The sequence below is a fragment of the Lates calcarifer genome, linkage group LG24 (genome assembly GCF_001640805.2).
Source record: "Lates calcarifer isolate ASB-BC8 linkage group LG24, TLL_Latcal_v3, whole genome shotgun sequence".
Taxonomy (NCBI): domain Eukaryota; kingdom Metazoa; phylum Chordata; class Actinopteri; family Centropomidae; genus Lates; species Lates calcarifer.
The window spans coordinates 14,260,053-14,286,821 of NC_066856.1; the positions used below are offsets into that span (position 1 = coordinate 14,260,053).

General features: G+C 42.1%; 3 protein-coding genes across 3 annotated transcripts; 1 reads left to right on the top strand and 2 right to left on the bottom strand.

Moving 5' to 3' along the window:
* Positions 1-171: 171 nt before the first annotated feature.
* On the top strand, positions 172-3,043 carry tyms (thymidylate synthetase). The gene is made up of 7 exons (XM_018693646.1): positions 172-601; positions 1,450-1,523; positions 1,720-1,894; positions 1,988-2,089; positions 2,197-2,372; positions 2,467-2,538; positions 2,622-3,043. The coding sequence occupies exons 1-7, from the start codon at positions 187-189 to the stop codon at positions 2,757-2,759; spliced, it is 1,152 nt and encodes a 383-aa protein (XP_018549162.1). The 5' UTR covers positions 172-186; the 3' UTR covers positions 2,760-3,043.
* Positions 2,808-7,065, bottom strand: enosf1 (enolase superfamily member 1). The gene is made up of 15 exons (XM_018693645.2): positions 6,914-7,065; positions 6,685-6,787; positions 6,157-6,272; positions 5,493-5,579; positions 5,351-5,377; positions 5,199-5,271; positions 5,042-5,080; positions 4,766-4,848; positions 4,567-4,689; positions 4,362-4,496; positions 4,009-4,050; positions 3,797-3,926; positions 3,588-3,687; positions 3,413-3,494; positions 2,808-3,322 (listed from the first exon to the last, which is right to left on the bottom strand). Exons 1-15 carry the CDS (start codon positions 6,992-6,994, stop codon positions 3,230-3,232), a joined length of 1,314 nt encoding a protein of 437 aa, XP_018549161.1. The 5' UTR covers positions 6,995-7,065; the 3' UTR covers positions 2,808-3,229.
* Positions 7,066-7,271: 206 nt separating this feature from the next.
* Positions 7,272-26,620, bottom strand: LOC108894993 (tyrosine-protein kinase yes). Its single transcript, XM_018693643.2, is given in 13 exon segments — positions 7,272-8,837; positions 9,816-9,947; positions 10,702-10,855; positions 11,142-11,218; positions 12,097-12,276; positions 12,782-12,863; positions 12,865-12,938; positions 13,486-13,635; positions 14,779-14,882; positions 15,142-15,240; positions 15,732-15,831; positions 17,400-17,710; positions 25,797-26,620. Coding segments are annotated over 12 exon segments (1,659 nt in total). The 5' UTR covers positions 17,698-17,710; positions 25,797-26,620; the 3' UTR covers positions 7,272-8,628.
* Between the last annotated feature and the right edge of the window lie 149 nt (positions 26,621-26,769).

Sequence of the window (26,769 nt, forward strand, 5' to 3'; positions counted from 1 at the left end):
AAGTCATCCAAAGAAAGTAGGAATAGTGATGAACTCTGAATATTAGCATTTTTTGTAAAACTTACATTGAAAAACCTTCATTTTTACTTCAGCTTTTGGAGCAACCTGCATTTATAAGTGAATATCAGGTCAGGATAGAACAGAAGCAAACCACAGTTTGATGATACGTTTCCTTTACCTCTGAATATGGCAGGGAACCTCGCGTTTCAGTCAGAGCGCGCCTCGCTGTTCTCGCGAGATGTGGAAGTCATCCGTGGACGCCTGCTGGCATGTCAAAATCACCCGGGAAAGTTCCACTCTGACCCTTCACAACAGAGCGACTTTGTAGCAGGTTTTGCGCTGAAATCGTCCGTGCTTTTTGTCCACAAAATGCCCGCCACTTCAGAAATCCACGCAGAGCAGCAGCTGCACGCGGAGGACGGCTGTAAGAAGAAGGAAGAGAGTCTGGCTGCGGAGAAGAAGACGTTTGGTGTTCTCTGCGATGAACGCGGGTACCTGGATCAGATCGAGTACATCATGCAGCACGGCCGCAGGAAGGGAGACCGAACCGGGACAGGAGTCATCTCTGTGTTCGGTGCTCAGGCCAGATACAGTCTGCGAGGTTAGTTAGATTGGATTTTAGTGTGTTTACTTTAAGTGTGCTTTTTGCTATGTTCAGGCCCTTAAGTAAAACTACCACTGAAGTAGCAACACCACCGTGCAAAATACTCCAAAATAAAAGTCTAAAGTGGAGGAAGCTAAAGCACAGAAGTATCTGCAGAATTCACCTAAAGTACCAACAGTAAATTATGCAGAATGGCCCTTTCAGAGTCTAATATTATATTTACGGCTGCATAACAATTTATGCAATAATGGGCGAGGATGGGGTGATTTTAATTAATTTATACACATTGCAGAATCTTTATGATCATGTTTTGTTAGTAAAATCTGCAAAGTAACTATTAAAATAAGTAAATATGGCGTCATAAGAAGTACATTGTCCTTAGCAATGAATGTAGTGGTGTAGAGTTATACAGTAGCATGAAATTAACATACGCAAGTACAAGTGACACAAACTTGTACTTAAGTACAGTAATTGCATTATCAGTTTCCGCATATAGGTGGGTCGATGAGTGACAAGGAATTGCAGAACAGAAATGCCAAAAGCTGTTTGTGGTTATGTAGAAACAGTGGCACCATTATGTAGTTTGTCCACCAGATGGCACCAAGAAGTTTATTTTTAAACTGAAAAGTTTCCAGTGAGTATCTTGGCCACAAATTTTTAATAACCACATTTAAGGGCTCTGTGTAATTGTGTTTGTTTATTAGCGTTAGCCTCAAAAATCCAGTATTAGTCATGCTATTAAATGTACTTTGTAACTCTCCACCACTGGAAACAACTTGCTGTGAATAGTTACGGTCAGTAATGTCAAATAACCTGTTTGTGTGGGTTTTTATTTTTTTTTTAAGACCAGTTTCCCTTGCTGACAACCAAGAGAGTGTTCTGGAAGGGGATCCTTGAAGAGTTGCTGTGGTTTATTAAGGTGAGGATGATGAGAAAAAAGTTCACCCAAATTATTAAAGCCAAAGAAATAGCTCTTATAAACAAGAGATGAAATCATAGTTAGCACCAAACACTCAATCTCAAAGTGGGAGCACCTAAAAACACTAAATATCGACATACCCCAAAAAGAAGCTGACAAAGATTTAGGTGAACTGACCCTTTGATGCATGTCACAGGGATCAACAAATGCCAAGGAGCTCTCAGCGAAAGGGGTGAAGATTTGGGATGCCAACGGGTCCCGGGATTTCCTGGACAACCTTGGGTTCACGGACAGAGAGGAGGGCGACCTGGGACCTGTGTACGGTTTCCAGTGGAGGCACTTCGGGGCAGAGTACACAAACATGCATGCAGGTATGTCACAGTGAGACCAAGTCTCTCAGTTTCTTGGCTGGTACCTCCTCAAGTTCTTGTTTACAGCTACACATCTTCTTTATCCTTGGACAGATTACACAGGACAAGGTGTTGACCAGCTGCAGAAAGTCATTGACACCATCAAAAAGAATCCAGAAGACAGACGGATCATCATGTGCGCTTGGAACGCCAAAGGTGCGACAGATGCTGAAATTAAACTGGTGTAGAGATCTCTTAAATCTCATTTTACTTAAGTTTGACTCGTAAAATAAAAATAAATCTGTCTGCTCATGTTGCTGTAGACCTGCCCCTCATGGCTCTGCCCCCCTGCCACGCCCTCTGCCAGTTCTACGTGTGTGATGGTGAGCTGTCGTGTCAGCTGTACCAGCGGTCGGGCGACATGGGTCTGGGAGTGCCTTTCAATATCGCCAGCTACGCACTTCTTACCTACATGATCGCCCACATCACAGGCCTCAAGGTAAGACCAGTGTACTCATGTCAAACCTCTCATCTAACTATTAGATCATTGTAGTGTGCTCTGTTAGCTCATATTTTTCATTCTGTCCCTCCAGCCTGGTGACTTTGTTCACACCCTGGGGGATGCTCACATCTACATCAACCACATTGAACCTCTCAAAGTACAGGTGGGTTAGTTAAAACCATTCTTAATCTCTGTGTTTTCTACTGGATTTGAAACTTACATGAGCTCATCTGTCTAAATCTGCAGCTCCAGAGGGAGATCCGGCCCTTCCCCAAGCTGAAGATCCTGAGGAAGGTGGAGAACATTGATGATTTCCACGCAGAGGACTTTGAGATTTGTGACTACAACCCCCATCCCACCATTAAGATGCAGATGGCTGTGTAACCGTCCCAATGTAAAGACAATTAGGGATGAATATGGTGCATGCTGGTATTTATAGTATGTCTGCTTGACTTTCATTTTTATTAACAAGATCATACATACATTTTACTGGAAAAAGAGGCGAGTGGGTAAATTTTTTGTTTCATTTTGGTGAACTAAGCCTTTAAAAACAAATCTGTACTTGGGTTTTCTATAGCTGAATTGATCTTGTTTGAAAATGTGTTCTTTTGCTTATTTTAAATGTAATTAATCTGTTTCTGTAAATAAAGATGTTAGATTTGTTGTCAGCTTTTGCTTCACAGAAATGTCATTGACATGCATCAGGAAACAAGTAGCAATTAAGCAGTTCACTTTAAGTGTAAAATTGAAATTATGCAGTTTAAAAAATTACAGTTGCCTGAGGTTTGTTAATGTAACTGCACTTAACTAAACTTAGGATCAGTCTAATTATATGTCTAAATGAGGCTTCAAACTCATTTGTTCATGTGCAGTTTCCATACGTCTCCTTCAGGGTACTGGTGTTTCTGCACTGAGGCCTCCAGCATCTCACAAGAATAGCCTGGGTCCTGAGAACAGCAGTGTATATAAACACAGTCTTAGTCAATTAGAAGTTTGTTTTCGGAGTAATGCACAAATTAACGTAGCACCTGCCGTACTTTTGGGGGCATGTAGTGGGCGTCTTGGATCACCACAGGGCTGGTGAAGTGTTTGTGGAGGTGGTCCACGTATTCACACATCCTGGAGATGAAGCAGTGATGCTGGTTTATAATGTGCCGATCAGACACTGTCAACACCTCAAACCAGGGAACAAATACAACATCCTGCTCTTACCGACTGTCGAGACTCGCAGACACACAGATATAGTCAAACAGGATCAGATGCTGGACGAGCTCACAGAGACCGACTCCTCCAGCATGAGGACAAACAGGAACTTAGGAAAAAAACAGAATATGTGTATTGTAACCATAAAAACAAAGCATAAATATGTCACTTCTAGGACTCCATATATTACTCTGAGGTTGTTAGGTTTGAACTCTTACCCTGGAACTTGTGGGCCATCAGCAGCACAGCCAGGTTTTCATTGACGCTGCCCAGTCGACAGCTGTCTATTTGTACAAACTGCAGCGCAGAGGCCTGGAGGAACTGCTTAAACATCACCCTGTTATGACACTGGACAGGAAACAGTCAGTCAACTAGACATAATCATTTCATCTGTCAGTGTATGTATCCTAGAACAAATATGAGCTCTGACCTGCTCTCCTGTTGCTACACCAATCCCGAGTGGAGCCAAAGCCTGCAACAACACAGTCAAACATCTTTTATTTGTGGTGAACCATCGATGGTTTACTGATTAGATGTATCAAGCACAGGCCGGTCAAGGGGGCCACGGGCCAGAGCTTCTGTTTGAGGACGACACAAACTCCCGGAGTCAAAAGGACTACAATGTAATGTAAAATAACCACGAAGAGATGCAAAATAATTACAAAGAGATGTGGTAATCTGTGGCAGTTTTGTATCCCTTTCAGTAGTTTCCTATGTAGGAGGGATGGAGGGCTTTTTACATGTCCATGTCCTGGGGCCTATTGTTTCATAACCTGTTCTTACCTTGGAGATGGCAGCGTGACCCAGGATGTCATCTGGAGATGTGGGCTCCTCAATCCAGAGAGGTTTGAACTCAGAGAGGCGGGACACCCAGCTGATGGCCTCGGCCACGTCCCATCTCTGGTTGGCATCGATCATCTAACACAAAAACATTTTGGCGTACTGTTATTTCTTTACATACAATGGTCAGGGCAAAAACACTACTCACCAGTGTGTTATTCGGTCCAATCATCTGCCTGATGAGTCGGCACCTGCGAATATCGTCTTCTAGATCGGCGCCAACTTTCACTTTAAACTTGGTCCAGCCGCTTTTAAGTGCATCTGTGCAGAGCTGCAGAAAAATACGGTTGTCACTAAAAAGCATTTGTTTAAGTAGAGATACGCCATGTGTTTTATAGCACAGAGACCTGTTTGAGCTGCTGGTCTGGGTATCCAAGCCAAGCACAGGAGGTGGTGTACGCAGGGTAACCCTCTTTCTGCATCTGATCCTCTGGCAGGCAAAAGGAGCAGTCCACACAGGTAATAAATACTTGAGGAGCAGTATGTTTTAATAGAGCTCTCATGGAGTGTGGGGGCCTATTATACAGGCTAATAGCACTGCTGTTAGTTTCTAAAGAGGCTATTTTGTTCCACAAAATCTCATTCACCCATGTAATTAATGACTCTTTAGTTAGTGTGCTCACCTCTCTGCTGCTTTCCCTCCTGTGCTTTCACAAGTATGTCTGAATTAGAAAAGAGAAGCAGAGAGTCTGTTGCTTTGACTACACTGCACATAGAAAGCAGGGATTTCTTTCCTCAAACTGTTCTGGACACATACTGTACATCATAGACCAGTCTCACCTACAGCCTCCTTCTCTGTAAGCACATCAGTGATGTATCTGAAGTCAATGCAGGAGACAATCTGCTCGGGATCCTGAACTGACACACACAGAACATGATATTGTGATCACATCCTGGACACAAACCTTCGATCTAAATTTCCTGTGACTCACCATGTCAACAAGCAGCTTCCACAGTGGCTGCAGGAAAAAGATGACAACATGTTGTGAGTCATGAGGTGTCACACGGAGACGGAAATAGTGTTTTAGTGTTGAGTGTTTTACTCATAATGTTTTACTCATCTAATGGCCCCACCTTGCCCTCCGACCTCGCCCACAGGTCCCACACTGCGTTCAGCACTGCAGCAGTGGCCAGGTGGGTCACTCCTTTCTCTGGTCCCAGCTGTTTCAGACAAGACAAAGGACATTACAAATTTGTTCAAACAGAATTTAAGGGCAGTGTTTTAAAACCAATTTGGCTCATGCAATCATTAATCAGGACATTGGGATCTTCAAAAACAAAATGAAAAGCCTGGATTCAAGAGCGTAAACCCTTTTAAAGAAAGAGGTTTGAAAAGCATTTGTTAGTCTGGACCCATCAGTCTTTCAGAAACTAGACAGGTGGACGTGCAGGTCTTGGCAGAATTATAAGTAATCTGTATCAAAGAAGGATTTATATGGCCTTTATTTTTGGATACAGACAAGTATAACGGTTTTCTGGATGAGGAGGCAGAAGCTGGATATCTTACAAACAGAAGTATAAATATAGTTAAAGGAATCCATGACAAGATAAGAGGATGTGAATCAATCTCTCCATGTTGGAAACAGTACAGCACGGTGCTGTGAGCAAGAGGGATAATGTTATTGGAGCCAGGGAGGAGGAAGGAAAAAAAATCTAATCCAATAAATACATCAGGTTGGATGGTTCAGTATTACCTCCATCAGTCTGCATGATGTTTATCACTGTTTGGTTGCCTTACCCATCGCATCTGACCATCACTGGTCAGGAGGCGGTAAAACCCCCGGAAGTCGCTCACAATCTCCTGCAAGGATTTCCCAACAACCAGTGCTGCCAGGGCCTCCACAGCACACACCACTGCAGGGTTAAAAGCCGGTTGAAAAATAAAATAGAATAAAAAAAATCAGCTGAACATTACCGAACATGACCACAAGATGGCAGTGTAGGGTTCAATTTTGCACACTGGCAAGCGAGAAAATGTTAGCTTCGTGTACAGTCAGACACATGACAACTTGTCTGATACCTGCGTGTAATATTTAATTATTATTAAGTAATAATTTAGCATTGTAGTCTTTAAAATAAGCCTGTATTCTTCTATATTTCTTCATCGATTCAGTTTTTGGTCAAATTGTGAAATACAATTAATGGACTTTGCTTCCGTAAGTTGAAATTTCGAGCTTATTAGGAGCACTTGAACGCAGCAGCAACATTGTAACCAACTTGAACTTTCGGCAGTGCACTGGCCTCACTGTGCTTGTATGAATCTTACCAATTTCGGTGCCTTTTCCTAAAGTGAACGTGAGGCCGAAGCCTCTCAGCCCACGGTCCGTATCGAGGACCACATACGCGGCTGAATAATCCGGGTCGGTGTGCTGCAGTGTGGAAAGTTACAATCACGAAAGGCCTCATTCTTTTAGAGTCAGTTCACACAAAAAACGTACATGTAAGCACAGTGACTCCATCTGCAGAATAGATCACAGCTGCAGAAACTTGCTTACCATCGCATCTGAGCCGTGCTGCTCCACAGACGTAGGGAATCTCACATCCCTGACTGTCAAATTTATTATTTTGTGCAACATTTTGGCACGTAAGTCTTGTGATTCAGGCCCTGTTGATAGTGGTTTCCCGTGAACTGACCTACAGAGGCTGGTCCCGCCCACCTCAGCCTGTCATTGGTTTAAACATTGCCTACAGATGACGCTTAAAGAGACAAATCCAAACATCTAGTCTCCAACAAAAAGAGGGAGAAAAGGTGTAAATCACGTTTTTATTGTACAAATTCCCCAGATGAGCCTCCATCCACTCCCTCCCTCCCTCCCAAATATAATATGCAACCGATTTTATTATTATTAATAATAATAATAATAATAATAATATAAAATGAGGATTTTATGATATATATAAAGCCCTTCTTTACAAGCGCAGACGTCCGTTCTTTAATCATAATACTGTCCTGATGAGTCCATACAGGAACTAAAAGGAAGGAGAAAGTCACTGTTAAAAAAACTGTCATGACTGCTGTACAAATAGTTTTTGCAGAGCCACCTTGGATACATGAAGTTAAGACTCTTGAGAGTTCTTCAGCAGTCACATTTTTAGAAGGTAAAGATGGTTGTTTCCATGTTATTTGGAGGCTTTTTTCATGTTCTCCACCTTCAAAAAATTGTTCTGCAGCCAGTAAAATCCTCCCGCATGCTGGTTAGGCAGCAATGTCATATGTGTAGTGTCATTCCAGCTTGGCAAGAAAGTACAAGTCTACGAGTCTGATCACTGTTGTTTTGCTGTAAAGTGAAACCCGCTTACACATTATACAGTTTTTATGTAAGCATGTCTCTGCAGTCATCACAGTGAGATTATACAACCGACTGTTATAAAAAAGTCTTTGCTAAGCAGAGATTTCTGGGCGATGATGGACAGTGAGGAAGGACTTCAAATGAAGCTATAAAACCATGTCCACATGATATGAATAATTTCTTAAAGGAACATAACATAAAATAAATTCAAAAGCAAAGACCAGAGAGGAATAAGATGGTGCCAGTCTCTCTCTAATCACTCATTTGTAACAAATAAAAAATTGCACTGTAACTGATGAAATGTAAATAAAGCAGTGTGGGATTTGCTTTTAAATAATCACTGTCAAATGGACTATGATAATGACCATCAACCCCCTGAGAGCTTCTCCCTATTACTTCAACATATTATCTCTGTCAATAATTAATTGTTTTGATGCATAATTTATGAATCTACCACAAAGACTACAATTTGGAGAACAATGGAGTGTGAGATCTCCATATTAAAACACATAGAGGGCCTGATACTCTCAATAATACATTTTTCCTTTGTGAGACATAATCACAGCTTGTTTCACAGCATGGTGCTGTGTTTATGAGCTGTGGATGTAACTCACTTCTGAAATGAAGTGTCCATATCCAGAGTCTGCCATTTTGTACATGATGATTAAATCCACATGAAAATCATAATTTCTCACAGCTAAGAATTAAGTAGTACCATGAATGAACACAAAAAATACAAAAATACAACAAAATGCCAGGCAGACACTGGATGCAGAACCAAAAAATAAGGAAAAAGTAGCGCAAGTAGTGGTTCACGTGACTTTTTTCATCAGTCGACTTTTTTTCGAGTCAAAATCTTCAGCTCCCGCCTTCTCTGCCTTCAAATAAGTCTCATCCTGGGACTGCTTGGTCCAGGCAGGCTATAGGTTCTCTCCAGGCTGATACTGGGGCTCCGTGGCGGTGAAATAGTCCTCCAGGAAAGACTGGAGGTACTCGAATGTGGGCCTCTCGTCCGGCTCCTTCTTCCAGCAGAGCTTCATCATCTCGTGCAGGGACTCAGGGCAACCCTGGGGGCAGGGCATGCGGTAGCCTCGCTCCACCTGCTCCAGCACCTCCCTGTTCACCATACCTGAGAAGGAGATGGGATGGAGGCAGAGATGGCCATTAGAACTAACATGTTTTCATGAATATGTTTCCAGACTGCGCTGCTAAAACAATCATTACCCCTAAGAAAAACTCACTCATTCATGTTTGTACACTAAATATGATGCTAAAGGCAAGAGATGGTTAGCTTAGCTTAGCATAGTGACTGGAAACAGGGGGGACCAGCTAGCCTGGCTCTATACAGTGGTGCAAAACAACCATATATGTTAAATCATGTATGTTAAATCTGTTACTGCTACTGGCCAAGAAATAGTCTGTCACATGACCCCCTGTAAAAACACAAACTGTAGTTTTTACACTGCCATTAAACAAACAAAATATAATGTGTACATTCGTGAGCTTTAGAGGTGCTGACAGGCAGTTTTTGTTTCTTTGGGATGGAGCCATGTTAGCTGTTTCCCCTTGTTGCCAGTCTTCAATCAGGCTAATTTTTAATTCCTTATTCTTTTAATCAATTATCAAAATTGTTTATTATTTTCTGACAGTGGACTAATCTATTTATCGTTTCAACACTACGTCAGATATGAAGTCGAGCTGTGTGAAAATAGTGCAGAACACTGCAGGCACTGCTCCCCAGGGCAGTGTCAGTCTGGCAGATGGTTATAAACAAGAGTGGTGTTCAATCTCCTGATCGTTCCCCACCAGATGGTCTCATCTAATCTCAAATATGTGTGTGTGTGTGTGTGTGTGTGTGTGTGTGAGGGTATCAGTGTGTGTGTGGATGCCAGTGTTACCTCTGCAGAGGCATAAACAACCGGCACAGACAATGTCAGACAGCTTTACTTCATCCTCTGACATTAACAAACACGCCAGCTTGACGTCTAGTGACAGACTGGAAGCTGATAACTAACAGCCATGATTCACCGTCCTCTGACGCCCTGATTTTTCTTCCACATCCGGTGTGTGTATCACTGCTTGTGTGTGTGCTGACACTGTCATTTACCTGGGTAGGGAACTCTGCCTTTGGTGACGAGCTCGGTGAGTAAGATGCCGAAGGACCAGACGTCTGACTTGATGGTGAAGCGGCCGTACAGCGCAGCCTCCGGGGCCGTCCATTTAATGGGGAATTTGGCTCCTGAATGTGATGGATGGGGAGAGGAGAACCACAATGGTCATAGTGACCCGCAGTTACATCATGAAGACCTGTTTTCTGTCCCTGTTGATTCCATCACTCTGGTTCATACTCAAAAGTTTAATTAATGAGCAATAAAACACCCCCTTGCTGGACTTAATTTTCTGCCACAGGCTTAATTGGTCTAGCATGGGCAGTAGCTTTAGGCGACTAGTTTTAGCTAATATTTACAAACTTTAGATAAATATTGCAATTTAACTGCCATTATTGAGTTAGTTTGCTGGTGTCAGAATATCTGACAGGAATACTCTCTCCTTTATTGGAAGTACTGTATGTTTGCCTCGCCACACAACTACGGAGCCACACACAAGGCCAAAAGACCCCCACTGTAGCTAGATGGACAGAGAAATTGCAGAAACACAAGTCTCAAAACTTGGGCACATAAAATTTGCTTGATATTAAAAACAGGACTAGAAACCACTGTGTGAGAATACACTTTTTAGTACTTTGGTGAACCTGCCCTTTGAGCAGGAGGCAGAGCAGAGAGATGAACTCTCCCAGCGTGTGAAAAGCGCAACTAATCAGAGTGAACAGGAGCATCTGGTTTCCCCTATTAACCTAATACACCATGATAGGAGACAACGGGGAGTTCTAGCTGTGAGGCCATTTCTACCTTGACACCTCAGTCACCCATGACTCAAGCTGTCGTTTATGTGTGTTTATGTGTGTTTATGTGTGTGAGTGTGTATGTACCAACCTTGCCTGGCTGTGTACTCATTGTCCTCTATCAACCTGGCCAGACCAAAGTCGGCGATCTTGCACACCAGGTTGTCGCCCACGAGGATATTGGCAGCACGCAGGTCCCTGTGGATGTAGTTCATCCTTTCGATGAAAGCCATGCCATCAGCGATCTAAAATAAACAATTTGACAGTATTTCATGACCGCCGCTTGGGTAAATAATTTTTAGCTCCTCACGCTCTGAACATCAGGGCCTTTTTGTCAGACATAAAAAGATGAGTAAAAGTGAAAGAACAAAAGCAAACTGTGCCAAATCTGGAAGAGGAAGACATGTTTACCTGATGCTGTTGTTCTTTTTTTAAAACCTGAAGCTTAAAATAGAGTTCTAAACTTAACAGTGTGATTCGCTGACACAAATCCTGCAAACAAAAAGCGCAGGTGTCTGCGGTTCGTCTCACCTTTGCAGCCATATCCACCAGCAAGACGAGCTTCAAGAATTTGCCGTCGCCTTCTTTGAGGAAGTCAAGCAAGCTTCCTATAGAAACAGGGAAAGTGAGAAGTCATGAATGCAGGACAGCAATGATACACTGCCGGTGCAACTGATGGGACTGTGAGTGAGCTGCATACCAATATACTCCTATATGAAATGTTAAATATCTAAATTATTAAGTGAGTGGTAAGGATCATTAATTATTAAGCCCTCGACGTTTACGAAAATTAAACTGAATATTACATTAAGCTTGACTTTAACTTGGTATGTGACCCATCGAGATACATCTAATCAATATTTCTCATTTAGTGTCTATTAGAGGAAGTATTTTTTTGCATGAAGAGTAGACGCACTGTGGAAAACAGTTGCTCTATGAGATCACAACACACAGTGGATCAACAAACTGCAGGCATTTGGACACACACATACAGAGGCATACATCATAGAGATAACATTTACACACGCATGAATCTAATTACTCATAAAACCCTGAAAAAAAAAAGCCTCCCACAAAACTACTGCAGTTTTCAATTAACCATCTCAGTTTCAGGCCTCCAGTAACCACAAGGGACTTTCAAGGACCTTCAATCTGTACAGCATATTAATTAAAACGTCCATAAAATTTACATTTTTTCCCTTTAAGGAAATGCATGCATATATCTGACATCATCGCTGTGCCTGAAAAACCAAGGCCGTGTGATCAGGTTTGAGCCTGAAAGGTCTGTGGGCTCAAGCTTGACGCTCAAGCTTGTTTTGCTTTTCTTTTAAAAATAGACCTCATCAGTGTCGCGTAACAGGAAACAGCTGACTTCTGTTATTCTCCAGGGCTGAAGGTTCTTAGAAAATCAGTTTAACTGCTAATCCAATATGCCGGTCTGCTGCTATTTTAAAATTAATTTTCAGGTATGTTTCAGAAAGTTCACCTTTGGACATGTACTCTGTGACGATGTAGATGGGTTCCTCGGACACCACTGCATAGAGAGGCACCAGTTTGTCGTGTCTGAGCTTCTTCATGATCTGAGCCTCTTGGAGGAAAGCCTCAGGCGACATGGTTCCCGGCTTCAGCGTCTTTATGGCCACCTTAGTGGTGCCATTCCACGTGCCTGCAGAGACAAAAAGACAGGGAGAGAGAAGCCCACAGGCCGCAGGAGTAATCAGTGTTGTTAATGGGATGGGAGCGAGACAATATCATTAATTAGCTCTTGTAATTGCTCAGACATGTCCTGTCATGCGTGCACTTCTCGCACAAATATCCCTGGGATAAGCAGATACGAGCTCGCGGTTCAACCAGGAACACATAAATTTGGCTTGAGCTGTCCTCCTGACTGAGACGATCTCTGGAGATAAAGAGGATACAACAAACAGAGGAAGCTACTGCAGGAAATGGATAATTCCCCAGTTTGGACTAAAATAGACACAATAAATATAGGCTTTGGAGTGTTTGTGTGTGTTTGATTTATGCACATGGTGTCCACATTTCCTACATAACTCTGGGCTGATTTTGTATTCCCCAGTCTAGATCATTACCAGTGAGTAATAAACAAATCTGTGACGCCAGAGAGCATTTTGTGAGCATGTTCCTGTGCGTGTTGTTTGTCTTGCTCTTACCCATCCAGACCTCTCCGAAGCAGCCCTGGCCCAGCTTGAGCTCCAGTCGCAGGGACTCCCGGGGAATCTCCCAGGCATCTTTAGGCGAGCCCCTGGGTCTGAGGCTTCACCGTGGGGCAAACCGTGGTCAGCCTGTGGCACAGCCCGTCGGCATGCTCTGTAATAAAGAGAGGCACAGTGATGAAAAGGCTACATTACACCCAGCAGTGCCACACACACACACACACACAAGTCTCTGAAACCAGCTCGATACAGCGTTTTAAAGCCAGTCTTTTTCATGCATTGATTCATTCCATTTGATGTGAATGAATTTAGACGTTCTTGTACTAACTGTGATGAAATATAAATGAGATGAAGTGGCTTTTTAACACACCGAAACCCTCTCTGGAGTCCCTCTGAAATGAAGTGGGATCACAGTGATTTAACCTCAACCCTCCTCAGGCCGAAGACAAGATGGGAGGCTCAAAACCATAAATGCACCATCAATTGTTATTAAAATTATAGGCTATTCATCTCCCTTGGTAACACTCTGGGGCATATTGCAGGCAGCACAGCAAACCGCATGGTGGCACCGAGCACCAGGTGTGACAGGGACAATTTTCAAGATAAGTCCTCAAGGTGTGATGAAAGACTGTGATGAATAATGAACGAGAGGAGTGAGAAAAACAGAGTACGCAGGAAGCTTTGCACACCACAAACTGTACCTGTATAGTGTTTGACAAGCTTCTGTAATGTGTCAAACTGTGCTCGCGTAGTGATATAGTATCCCCCGTTGTCAAGCTTGCGGATCTTGTAGTGTTTCACATTGTCTCCTTTGGCTTCATCCCAGTCTCGTATGGAGAGAGAATAAGCACCTGGAGGAGGTAAGAGAAATGTTCTTTATCTGTCTAAACACAGGTGTCAATGATTTGACTGTGTGGTACATAAAAAATGGAGGCAAAGATGCCGCAGCTGGTGACAACTTCTTGTTACCAGCTGCAACAACTGTTTGTTGATCAAGAAACAAGCTGAAATCAGAAGTCAAACAAAATCAGTACACCATAGCCCCCAGTGGGTTTAAATTCTTCAACAGGCTTTGATATTCTTGTTTGTCAATCAGAATTACATTGTTGTATTAAATCACATTTACTGGGAGCTGACATTACATGCTGGTTTCACTTAAATGTATCATAATCCTTTTTTCTCTTTGGTTTTTCCTTGATTTTATGCCTTTAATTTTGTCAGTTGTACATTAATTCAGCTTTTTTTTAGCCATGCTAGCACCATGGCTCGTGGGGTGGTAGTGTAGTGGTTGGTTCACCACCCACAGTCACTGAAATAACCCAAGAATTGGATGGATTGCCATGAAATTTATGGTCCCTTCACTGTGAGCTATAAACACACTGGTGATCTCAGAATGCTTCATCTAGCGCCATTCTCCAGTCAAAATTGAAATGTGTCCTCTATTCTTAAACCTGTGATATTCCCATTAAACTCATGTACTTTTGCAGTTATTGCTAATTAGCAAATATTAGCTTGCTAACACGCTAAACTAAGATGGTGAACATGCTAAACAATATGCCTGCTAGCATCAGAAAGTTAGCATGGTGACATTAGCATTTAATTCAAAGTCCTGTTGTGCTTAAGAACAGCCTCACAGAGGTGCTAGCACTGACTCTTAGCCTTGTTAAAAACTGTGCTCTCTGTCTCTTTTAGCTCTCTCCTACTTTTGTTTTTGCTGTAAAGCACTTTGCAACATCTGTTTTGAAAAGTGCTACATGAGTAAAATTCGCTCGCTTGTTAGTCTGACTTGTACTCTAAAAACTTTGACACCTGTGATCCTCAGCTGGTATGAAGAAGCCATAGCTTCTTAATCAAAGGACCAGACATGTTTTGTTGTTGTGTCCATCCAAGCCTTAAAGTGCACCAAATGTTCACAGGCTAACACTATGCAGAAAATGATTAGAACTTTTACTTCTGGATGACAGAAAATACCTTTATGAAGAAGCAATTATTACCTTTAGTAGTTTCACTTTCTCGGACCAAGAAAGTTCCTTGATTGTTCCCTGTATTGAGCAGCAACCTCTCAGCATCTTTGCGGCCCATTTTACCAAAGTACCACCTACAAAAACACATGAAAGAAAGAGCAGTCGATAGAGAAGCTTACTACTGAAAATCAGTGGCACATTTAACAACATGTCCTGACACAGAACAGCAAAATCACATTATAAAGCTTGTTCCAAGTTGGGAAGCTATTAATGCTGGACTGTGTGCTTTGATGCAAGCCATGTGAGATGAGATCATGCTAGCGCCATTAGTCTCCCTGTACAGTCGCCGTGAATGGAGTAATGAGGTTATAAAAGGCAGCAACAAGGCCTTACTCTTCAGCCTGGATGGAGTCAGCAGGGGCCACATAATTGCTTGGGATGTAGCCTTTCTTCCCTGTGTTGATGGAACGAGCCTCCCACCAGTCTCCTTCTCTGCAGGAGGACAATGCCACAGGAGAGATGAGACAGATGACTCATTCATGTAACAGTCAACCAAGGACAGGCACTTATATATCCCAGTGTGATTGATACCATGGTTAATGGTTAATAATTTACAGGTCAGCCTTGTATAAAACTATATGCACCTTTGTGGCTGATGGAAAAGGTTTGCAGTGTAAATCTGTGACATTTGAAAACCTGTCAGCTTTTTTGTTCTGCTAAGACCTCCAGACTTCACTCATAAAATGCTGAACCCTCTTTAAAGTGTGTTTCTTCTATCTGCAATCTACTTTACATTATAATGCTTTAACCTCAGGCAACATCTCTGCCAGAGCAAAGGTTGACAGTTCTGTGCAGCATCAGGAAACAAGAGGTAATCAGAACAGGTGCAGCTGAGCATTACTGCTTGAGAGAAAGGAGTCTAGAAATTACTGCGCTGCTTCTCAGCAAACATATTCAAATAAACTGAGAGAGAAACTTCTTACGTATTGTTGATGATCTGGAAGCGATCTCCCTTTTTAAATGTAAGATCATCTGATGTTCTGGCTTCATAGTCATATAAGGCCACAAAGAATGTAACACCACCTGAAAACACAAGAACATACCCACAGGTGATTAAAGAACTGTACACACACATAGCAGACAGTGACGCAGATACAGGACATTATGGTGTTGTAGAGGAACCAAATCAGGAAGCAGCAGGTTTGTTTGTGTGTGTGTGACTGTTTAATGACCAATTTAAGATCATAAATCTGTCTCGCCAAGGTCTGAGAGCTCATACTGTATTGATTTTCTAATAAATTTATAATATGAGGACTTCTCCTGCATGGAAATATGACTGAATAGACTCCACAAAGACAGACAATGACACTGCACATGTATGTAAACAGTATATCAAACTAGTTTTAATAGGTAATATTGTCTCCCTAACTGTCAAGTTAAACACTACACACAATGCATAGTTCTGTAAATTATAATGTAAGATGACTCGTTTTTCCATCCCATGCCCATTCTACCTACTGTGCAGCCACACACCCGGACAGATGACATTCATATACCAACCACTGACAACAATGCTGTCAACAGTAATCCCATTATCTCCTGCAGAAAGCAAATGCCATGGCAGTGCCACCTTCACCCCCCTCAGTGCAGATAATCCAACATGGAGGAGGATTACAACCTAAATCCCACCTAAACAGGAGGGTTCAATCTCAGTCTCATCTCTTTGCACTCAGGATCGCTGTAAGCTGCTCAGACACGTTTAGAGTGATCACAGCTGATAGCGGGACCTGTGTTAACTCTAACAAGGAAGAGCTAGTTACAATAACAATGACTGTGGCATCGGCCGTGGCAGCAACATGTCCTGTTTGCCTCTTTTAGTCCATTTACTGTTTTCTGTGATACAAACCACTTATACATTAAATTACTGCTGAGTTTACACTTTTGTATGTGAATTTCCTGCCCTTTAAGCCTTTGATTTTCATTCATTTCCCTACAAGAATAAAAAAATCAACTTGACAGTCAAAAAACTTGCTTGATTTAGGTCATCCATCACAGTTAAAAATAATTTCTGCACAGAAAAATAACAGAAAGGTCATGCGCCACACACAAATTAGCTAAACTTTGATGAAACAGTGAGTCTGCAGTGATGCTGGCAGCTTGGTGAGGCTGTTCTTAGGAGTCAGCATGCTAACTCTAACCTTACCCCATGCTAACTTTAATTAAGGGATCACTAAAGTCAACTAGATTCATTCCCTGGAGACCAGCAGATTGTCATTCCTAGATACAAGCTGTGTCTAAAAATGATGAAAACATGATGGATTACCTATCTGCAACAAGTCATATCTCCACAATTTAATCTAAATACCATATGAAAAAATATTATATTAAAGATTGAATACCACATGGTATTATGGAAATACTTGGATTGAAGAGTAGAAAGATTATGAGTGGTTGCCTGGGAGATACAAATCATACATTCAAAAGCTAAAACCCAGTGGTATGCTTTAAATGGTGCAGTCAGTAGTGGAGCAAATGTGCTACAGCATGAAAATACACTGGTAATGTCCTTCAAGTATGACATTAAGAGGACGATGCTCTCCATGAAGAGCATTTTCAGCACTGCAATAACATTTAAAAAATAAAACACTCACTTGAGACAGCACCAGAGAATGAGTTGGACACAGGGCCAGAGAAGGAGGACGACATCCCTCCAAATGGAGTAATGGCGGATGAGGATCCACCAAACGGTGTGAGGGTGTGGTTAAAATTTGCAACCACAGATCCAGATGTGGATGATGGAGGCTGATTCTGCTGCAACTGGGTGGGATCCGGCCCGTAGTGACCTACATGAGGCGTGGTTGCGGCGGCGTTGGGGTCTGACGCCAGGGAATTCTCTGGCTGATACTTCATTGTGGGGCCTTTGTCCTCTTTGCTCTTTATGCAGCCCATCGTCTCTCCCTTCCTGGACAGACACAACATAAAGCCATCAAATTGAATCTGCTAGCAGATTGAAGAATATAAAAACAGCATCCAACTCATCGCTCGTCTTTATGATGCAAAATAAAGTGATGGGCCAAGAGAAGTGCGGGATTAACGACTGCAACATAAAGCCTGTAGGCGCTGGAACATGCGTTATGAAATGAAAATTTAATGACTTGATATTATCATGTGAATCAGTTTGTTGTTGTTGTTGCATCCACTAAGACTATAAGCCATGTGGTAACTGGGACATATGGGTAAATGCTAAATCCGCTTTGAGTCACACACAAGTCAAACATGGCCATGTAGATTCAATAGGATGTATGTTCAGAGGTGTGATAAGTGCAAAACAGAGGGATAGAACAGTGTTCAAGGTATTCTGCTGAGATACTGAGAAAAATAAGAACTGTTTCCAGTATCACTGTGTGTCCCACATCTCTGTCCTGAGCTCATGGATGGATTACTAAATGTGTTTACCAGGTGCAGGCCCAGTGGCCTAAGAGGTCAGAGGGCCACAACCCCTTCAAAATGACCACAAAGAGACTAAAAGAGATACATAACAACCACAGACTCATAACTACAAGGAGACATCTACGGCAAGACATAATGCAACTGCAAAGAGACACAGATGTTACAAACACTGCGGCTGCATTGTTTGTAGTTTGGGGGGCCTTTTACATGTCTGTGCCCAGGGACCCACTGTCTCCTAACCCATCCATGTCTCATCCTGACCACACTAAAAGATTTAAAATGTTGGTGTGTCTCCATCTGCGTGGTTGTCATTCCTCCTTCTAACATAATTTGGCCGGAGTAACTGAAGCATTCTTTTGTGAGGTGAAGGCCCGGAAAATGTGGAGACAATCAGACATGCTCGTAAAAAAGTCTAGGCTCAGGGAGATCACAACGGTTTCCTTCGCCAAGAACAGCGGCTGCTTGAGGAGTTGGACTTGGTTAATTGGCGCTGACACACTAGTAGACAGTAAAACAATAGAGACCTGAAGTTAAATAGAAGCTTTTTATTCAAAGTAGAGAAGACGTCGAGTATGAAAGTGGACTAAACAAAGCTGGTGCTACTGAGCAGCATTGTGACACAGTTGATGACAGGACTGACAGAAGCAGTAGATCACTGAGTTACAGGGTTACAATCGTGCATCAATTAAAGAGAGGAGGATCTGCTGCAGCAGTAATACATCTTCCACTGATTTTGGAACAGTGGCCTTGATGTTGGGAGGTGGGAGGGATTTTTTCCTCATCAGAGAGGGAGGGGCGTAATCGAGAGTTCATTGAGTTCTCCAGCTGAACTGCCAAGGAAATCAAGAAAATGGGGACAAACCACAGAAGCCTTCCAAAGATTCAGAACACTTTGCTCAAATAAAACCGTACAACCAGTTAAATTGCAGGTTACAGCTCATGCTGAGCACTGGTCGTACTCTACAAAACCATTTTATGAGTGGTCAGTCAACTGGAGATGTGTCAAAATGAAACAGATTTCTTAAAAATCGTTTGAAGGGAACTCTTCAATAAATCTAATCTGAGATGTTAGATCTAAAGCCAATGTTGAGAATGCTGGCATGGAAAAAAAGTCTCTCAGTTTCCGAGCCAGCCTTTCCTTTAACCTTGAGACAAAACCAGTGTCATGGAAAGCAGAGGGCTTCGCTCGGTGGCCTGGTCAACGATGGTGGGCTTGTATTTCATCATCAGACAGATGAAAGGATGGCTCATTGGGTCAGCAGTGAACTTACCACGCTATAAAACACTGGCCGGTGTCCCAGGAATATTTGCACTTTCAACTGAAGACAGTTTTCCCTGCCAAAAATGAGACATCAGGCGTTTCATAAAGCTGACATCACTCTTCCAAAATTATCACAAATGCACAAATACTGAGCTGAACTTATGGAGCCTTTTAAAGAGAATTCAAGGCCACTGCTGACAAAATAAACCACTGCTTTTTATAAAGTCATTTTATTTATAGTGAGCATGAAGACTGCTTAATGATAATGTTATCAAATGAAGGCATAAATATGCCCCCAAAATAATGATATAAAGAAAAACAATACTTTTAGTAATTCACTATTTGTCAGTTGAAGCTTTGCTAAGACCAAGATTTGTCTGCTAGTGGCCCAGACTGAAATCTTGCAACAACTAGTGGATGGATTGAGAAGCAGTTTTTTTATTTATTGGGAATAGAAATTCAGTTCATTAAACAATTAAAAATATATAGTAAATGCAAGGAAACTCCTGTTGGAGAGAAATGTGGTGTATATCTTATCTGTCAGCAGAGAGAGTGTGTACAGACACACCTGTTCCCCCGTCATATTTCTACCGACAGTAAAATATGATATATGGTCCGCCATCTTTACTGATAGCTGAGCTAAAACAGCACTCAACTGCACAGATGAAACAAATTCTTCCACAGAAATATTATTAAATGTGGATTACCTGTGACTAATCTTTACTTTTATACCCATAAAACACAATATCTGCGTCTCATGGTCCCTGCCAAATCCAGAGTGATGAGCAGAGCACTGCAGAGCGACAGAATAATTTAGATAAAACTCCCACCAGTGGCTGTGTGGGCATATAGAAAATGATTTAGCTCTACTGTATATAGAGAGAGAAGCAGAGAGAGACAGCAGGTTGGTTGAAATGGGGGGGGTGGGCAACCAGGCACACAGTGCCAGCTCCACCAGCTTGAACAACTAAGAGGATAACAACACAAACCAAAAAAAAAGGATTGACCACCGGAGTCTGGAGCTGAAACACCACCGACTCCTGACTCTGACTGCACATGGTCATTTTGGCCTGTGGTGACCTTCGGTATCTGTCATGTGAAAAGCACAAACAGTGAGCAGAGTTTCAAGGCTGAGAGGATCTCTGTGGAAAGGCTCTTAAGGACTCTTGGCTGTGATGATTTGCTGCAGACTGGCTTTGCCCAGAGCCTCTGAATCAGCTCAGCTAGCCGTCTATCAGTGCCATATCGCTTAAATCAGCCAGCCATCACATAATGACACAGAGGGCTTTGTCTACAGATCAGCACAGTGAGAATGCAGCAACCCTGGATGAGGTGAAACTGTTAATAATAATGTGCAGTGGGTGGCATTTAAGGGCATAAAGGGCAAACAGTCATAATGAAAAGTGTCTGAAGCCACAAGAAAAGATCACACTTCAAATTTTAAGTAGCTTAATTCCAAAACTGTGCAGCCAGACTTTGCTGTAGTGGATCTTAAATGTCAAAATGTCTCTTTGACTTTTATATCCAAGCCTCAACACACAAGATCATTCCTGAACAGCGGAGCCATGAAACCACAAGGAAAATCTGCCTTGCTGCTATTTATAGTCACTTATTCTAATTGCTGACAACATCCCATCCACTGCCCCCAGGAAGATAACATGACCTACAACAGCACATCGCATGCAAACACAAGAGGACTCCCAGTTGCACCAGTTAGAGCCGTAAAGACACAATAAGAAAGGAAGGTGAACAGTTTAAATGAGGAAGTTTACATGTCAACACACGCACAAGATACAAACATACATGTATATACAGGAGCTCCTTCCTCTGTCTGATTTGGAAAGAATGGCTCTATTGTCTCGGTGTTGCAGATAGAGTCAGAATGAGGACAAAGTAAGCTTGACTTTTCAATCAAAGCATTGTAATTTGGTACAGACGGTTTGAAGTGATTCGCTGAAGGCAAAGATTTTCTTTTTTTAGCTGACTTGACTGTGAAATCTTCAAAACAAAGATGTGTATTCTTTTTGCTAGTATGTGTGAGACTTATTTGATGCCGGAAGAATCCTTCTCTTTAGTGTGAAATATTGAAAAATTAAAAATGAATACATCTTTGCAATAAGGACAGAAAAACCTTGACAATAATTTCAATCTCTGTAGCTTTATGTGCCACAGACTAGACCATATCTTTGTTTAATATTCCTCTTCCAGTGAGACCAGATTGTTCAGTCAGACTGATAGCTGGTAGGGATTCAGGGTCTTGCTCAAAGACACTTCAGCATGGCAGCTGCTTGCTGACATCTGTTCGAAACATGACAACTATAGCACCTGGTAGCCAAAAGATGAAGACAAACACAGAGCAGCTCAGGGACATTTTGAAGAGGATGATATTTTTTTACATTGGCAAGATTTGGTGAGCACAGACTGAGCTACGACAGGGAATTTTACTACTTGAAGGCCTTTGGACGCGTGTTGAAACTAACAATTATTCTCTAAATTAACTGATTGATCTGTTTGTCCATAAAATGTCAGGAAATAATGAAAAAGGCCTGAAAAAATTTCCAAGGCGACGTCTTCAAATGCCTTATTTTGTCCATTCATCAGTCCAAAGATATTCAGTTTGGTCTCATGTATGACAAAGAAAAACATCAAATTCTCACACTTGAGAAGCTGGAAACCAAAATACATACATCTTGCAAGAAGTCTAGCAACAGCCCAGAAGTACATAGTACTACATAAGTACTGCAGGAAATACAGGGTAAAGAAAAAACTTAATTTATTTGTTGATGTCTGAGCAGGATCCAGATGTTCCCCTGAGGGACAAAGTCCTCCATGAATATCTGAGGTTTCTTGTGACCCTTGACCTCTTGTCCCTGCTTATTTTCACCTAGAACATACGTAGTTTCATGGACTATTTTAGAGACATCCTCTCATGCTCTCAGGCTTTAGTGTGTTTGTTTAATTTTCATTGGTCAATTTTATTTATGTAGGCTCACGTACCCCTGATTTCAGCCAGCGCATACCTATATGAACTGTTTAACAGAGGCTTGGAGAGAGCTGCGTATACTAAACCAAAAGCAGACCACACTGAATCAGCTTCCTCCATCAGCTGTGGGAGAAAAACATTTACTGTAGCTGTTCAAACCATCTCTCTGTGTTCCACAGCTATGAAATCAAAACTTTCATCTTTGTGTTACATTTGTAATTCGAACCTGCACCCTTCTTATCAGTGACCTGCCTACAGTTTCCTTCCCCCTCTCCGACCACAGTGTGAGAATTCCACACAGGCTTCACAAAATGCTGATAAGACAGAGGAGAGCTCAGTTTTTTCTTCCTCGTACCCTCCAATAAGTTGAATAGTAAAACGTTTGGGTGCCTGCAGTGGTCATGGTTCAGAATTTTAAAGAAGGCTGCAGAGACAAAGTTTAGATGACTAAGCTGAAAGTGCAGGAATATCTGAGGGCGGTGTTATCCACATGTACGATCCTGGTGGTCAGAAGCAAGGAGTTGACTACACTTTTACCTGTCTTACTAACACTCACTCCCGAGGACGCCACAATTAGTTGATTAGTTAATTAATTATTTGTCAATCCACTGAAAATCGATTAACAATCATTTTGAGTGTCATTTATTAGCCGCTGTTTCCATCTTTTCAAATGAGTTAATCAACAGTTAATCAACCGATAATGTCTCTATAGCCATGTGGCAACACTATGAGGCTGTATTTAGGCACAGTGGTGGTTCAAGATAAATGCTAATGTAAGCATGCTAACATGCTAGCTGCTGCACCACTACAAAGACAAATCAACCTGCTGTTGATCAACAGGTATATTGTATACCATGTTCACCATTTTAACATAGCATGCATTTTAAATTAACTACAGCAGTTATAAACATTTTGGTCTTTTTAGTATCTCCCTGAATCAAGCAGCCCCCGCTCCCCTGTGGTTTAGATAATCTAGACTCTAATGAAGTTGACATTTGGCTGGCTAAGAGTCAGGCAGCCGCGCTGAGGGGCAGCACAACAGTGGAGGTCCTCCATCCATCAGCCAGCGGCCTGAGTGAAACCCTGCCCAGCATCTCGCAGCTGTTAGCGGCTGACGCTGCGGCTGCAGACAGAGAGGGTCTCCTGAGCTTTACTGGGCTTCAGATCTGCAACAGATGCTGCCTGCCACCATCCTCCTACATTCCTCTGATGTCAAAGTGTTAAAACCGGGGTGTGGAGAAATGCCATGTGACGATATGGATGTGAAGCCTCAGAGTGTCAAGAGAAACATCAATAAATGGTTCATAATGAGATTTATACTGTGCTGGGTGGAGAGTTCTGTTGCAAGAACACTCTAAGTAAACTGATCCTGAGCCTTACGACAGACTGAGGGCAAGAAAAGACTTGTACAGGAGTTCGATACAGCCTGTAGATCTTGCTTAAGAACACAGAGATTTGACTGTTTTAATTCAAAATATAGCACAGCTCCCTCCACCATCAATACTTCAGTCCTGAGGAGAAAGCTGTCTCTACACTAAACCTCCCTGAACAGCGTTTGGTTGTACGCCTATCAGTTATTATCCTGCCAGAGAACAGACATCACATGTTTTCTGGAATAACAGCCCTTATGGGAATACCTGAATCCTGGCACCTGAGTATTGGGTAAACAAGAGCTATTTTGGGAATCTGAGTGTGTCTACAATCATCCATTTGCCAGCACATAACTGGGCTGGGTGTTTGAAGTGTCAACATTTAATAGAGTGTCTGTAAACCCTGTGTGAGGGCCTGGATTGGGCAAAATCTGTTCACCAAAATGTGATTTAATAAAATGGTACAAATAAAGACTGTTCCTTTCTTTGTTTTGCTTGTGTTTTTCACATACTGCCTACATAAAAAAACGGACAAATTATTTATCTGCAGGGTGGGGCAGAGTATACAGCAGCTGATTGTCCCAATGAAACCACAGTTTAGGGAGCTTCTTTAGGGGCAGTTAGAGGTTTGATGCCTTGCTCAAAGTGTCTTTGACGGCAGTCAGGAGACAAAGTTCTTTGTTTGCAATGTTCATGTCTGACAAATGTTTCAACACTGCAGCTGAATTATTTCCAGTCCATGTGGGCTGGGTGCAATAAATGACTTAACTAACCAACTATGAGTCAATAAAGTCACTGTCCAGTTATTGTGTGTGTAGTTAAGCTGGATTTTTACGCCATATATCTTAGAAATGTCTGTGCTTCTCTTTAACGTCCTTCACTCCAAGTTCATCAGCCTTTATATGGACTCAAACCAGCAATGATTCAGTCATAGTTGCACAAAGTGCAGAGCTGCTCAGGATAAGCCGCATCCTTGACATGACATATTATTTAGTCACCTAAAGCGTGACTGTGACAGACAGAGAGTTCACTCAGAGCCGGCTTCAAAAAACCTGTGTGGGTAATGAGGACAGTTCCCCAGTCTCTGCCCTCGAAGTGGAAATGGAGCAGTGGAACTACAGCACAAGAATAACAAAGCGACGGCACAGAGAGAGGGACGCACAGAAACTGTGACTCAGCTGTTCGATCAGTAAGTTTGAGTTCAGACTGTGCAAACTGACAGCATCAATGACAGGGCCTGAACCACCACCACCACCACCACTTCCTCCTCCTCTTCCTCCTCCTCCTCCTCCTCCTCCTCAGCCTAACGCAGATCTCTGAATAATCAGAATCAGCATGAGTCAAAGATGGGACTAGATGTTTGAAATGATGAGGTGGCACTTGTGCCTCTTGTGTCTGGTTCTCATTGAAGTCAACTGGACTTCTAATTAAAACAATAAGTGGGCAAACATCTGTTAACACAGGTCAAAATAGATGAAAACTGAGAATATTTATATTCTACATAATAATTAAATCCATTTATTCACAGTAGTTTTAACTTTTAACATTTTATTTCACTACAATAATCCTTAATTGACAAGTTAAGCTTCATATCTATCATAATTAAACCTTCTAATATGAACTATTTAACCTATTTAAATGGCTGTAATTGTATTATACTGTAGTGTATCCGTGGTATAATGACCTTGTCCTACTTTAAAGTATTTATCTGCTATCCGATATGGATACACTCATATTCCACTGGGACTTTAAGCACATGCTCTGAATTGACTGATGATTTTTACCTTTGTATAAAATGATTTCATGATTTCAGGGAAATTCCAGTTAAAACTGCAGCCTGCAGACAGGTATATGTTTGTGTTATAATAAGACAGCTGCATTCCTTTGTTGATGACAGGTCAGACAGCCGAGCAGCTGCTGCTTCGGCCCATCCTTATCTGATCCCTGCAGCTCTGACAAAGACCAGTTTGATTTGTGTTTTTACCTTCACAGATCCGCGTCTTTCTTGGGTGTTTTCTCCTTTATCCCCCCTTCCTTCCCCTCAACCTTCAATCAGATCCGGGAAAAAAAAAATCCGAGTTATTCCAACCGGGACCGAGCCGCCTTCATCATCCTCACTTCATCCATCCAGCAAGAGGAACTGTGGTCAGATTTTTTAGTGCTGAAGTTAAATCAAAGCAGCTCAAGTGTTGGAGTGTGTGAGGATGGCGGAGCTGGTGGAGGAGTCAGTCATGGTTTTCAGAGCAGAGAGGTCAGAGAGGATGAATCCGGCAGCAGCATGACAGTGGTTTGAAAAAAAAAGTGAGATCCTAAAGTATTCCACCTCTTTGTAGCTTCTACTTCCTACTACTAAACTTGCATCAACCCCCACACAACAACATGGCCGACCCTGCCTGCGGGACTGGAGCCACACAGCTGGAGATACAGACACGGATCCGTCCGGTGCAGCTGATCTGAGAACAGCGAGGGGGGGGGGACGAGGCGATCGCAGAACCGGCCGAATAAAACAAATAATGATTTGAAAAAAACAGAGGGTTAATGTCAGAGCAGAAGAAAGAGTGGACCGGCGAGTGGAGGATGGTTTCATGCACAAAAAGGAGGACTCAGAGCGTCCTCAGTCTGTACCGGTTTCAGACACAAACACAGATCTCTAACGCCCTCTGCTGGTTGTAACGCTGATACTGCAGCTGTCCGTGCACATCTGCATATTATAGAACAGATCATTTCTCAGGGATGCACTACACATACCACCTGCAAACACAAATCGATATTTTAATATTGACATTTATGAGTATTACATTTACAGCCATAGATACAACGTAATTATTGTGTGGTACCATTCACATAATATGAGGTATTATAGTGATTCTATTCATGTTGGTGTATTAAATTTAGATATATCAGAAATAACATCAGAGAACATGATAGGATTTACTATTATAATATTTACATGATCT